The following is a 1,227-nucleotide window of genomic DNA, read 5'->3' on the forward strand; positions in this document are numbered from 1 at the left end:
CCCAAACGCGCCCCAAAATACGGCAGGGATCCCCAGCCGCCTTGGCTCTCGAAATCCGACGCCGCGGCATCCGGCCGCCGGCGCTCCCCTCCGCGAGCCGCCGCAAAGCCGGCTTAATCCCGCCGCCTTCGGAGGGGCCGTGCTGGATTTGCGCCGGATCATTCCCACTCCCCCCCGGCCCCCTGCCCCGGCCTGGCCTGGCACCAGCAGCTCCGAGAAGCCTCCCAGGTTTGCCGAAGGGTTTTCGGTGGCCTCGCGGTGGAGGCCGGATCGCGCCGAGGAGCGGGGCGGGATGTAGCCCCGGGGGCCGCCGTCCTCCTCCTCGGGGCCTCGTCGCTCGGCCGCCGACGTCCGGCCGTTATTTAGCGCGGAGCCGCCGTTCAGCTTAATAACCCGGATAGCGGAGAATGGGGAAGGGATCCACCCCGTCCTTACCTGCGAGCCCCCATTGCCGTGGGGCTTGTCTCGGCGTTGGCCCCCCAACAGCCCCTCAGAGGGCAAAACCGGCCCCCCGAAAAGAACAAAATCAGCCCAGGAGCGAGCAAAAAACCCTACGCTGCCCTGCCCCGCCGCCTTGAAAAAAAAAAAAGACTGCCGCGAGGTGCCCAACCCCGGCGTTATATTTAGCCGAGGGTCGGCGCCTCGGGCCKCTGGGCGATCGGGTTTCCCCTTCGGACCGCGGGCGGCATGGAGGCTTCGGCGCTGCCCCACGCCGGCGGCCAGCAGCCCCTGCTGCCGGCCCTCGACGGCGCCGGGCTGCGGAGGCAGCCCAAGGCCAAGAAGGTGAAAAAGGCCGTGCTTTTCTTCGAGGTGGAGATCCTGGACGCCAAGACGCGGGAGAAGCTGTGTTTTTTGGATAAGGTGAGGCCGCGGGAGAAGCGGGACGGAGCTGGAGGAGTTGAGGGCGAGCCGGGGTTGGGGGGTCGGTTGGGGGGTTGGTTGGGGGTCCCGCCGGCGCCTCTCGAAGCCTTTCTGCTTCCTCGCAGGTGGAGCCCAATGCCACCGTCGCTGAGATCAAGAACCTCTTCAACAAGTCCCGTACGTGGGGCCGGGCTCGGGGTGCCTGCCGGTGTCGGGTGTCCCCCGCTGGTGGGGATCCTCCGTGGGGATCCCCAGCGTGGGGCTGTGGGGGGTCCTCAGTGTGCCTGGGGGCCCCTCCGTAGGGTATTGGGGATCTCCGTCAGGCCAGGGACCATCTGCGGGGTCGTGGTGATCCCTGTCGTGGCC

The 1,227-nt window shown here is 68.4% G+C and overlaps 1 protein-coding gene across 1 annotated transcript; it reads left to right on the forward strand.

Moving 5' to 3' along the window:
• Positions 1 to 8: 8 nt before the first annotated feature.
• LOC146597850 (trans-2,3-enoyl-CoA reductase-like) lies at positions 9 to 1,042 on the forward strand (the record flags this gene model as incomplete). Its single annotated transcript, XM_085301419.1, has 2 exons — positions 9 to 861; positions 987 to 1,042. Coding segments are annotated over exons 1-2 (230 nt in total), but the record flags the coding sequence as incomplete, so codon positions are not given.
• Between the last annotated feature and the right edge of the window lie 185 nt (positions 1,043 to 1,227).

This window comes from Rhea americana, unplaced genomic scaffold (assembly GCF_003343005.1).
Source record: "Rhea americana isolate MKP2758 unplaced genomic scaffold, rheAme1 scaffold_1761, whole genome shotgun sequence".
NCBI lineage: Eukaryota > Metazoa > Chordata > Aves > Rheiformes > Rheidae > Rhea > Rhea americana.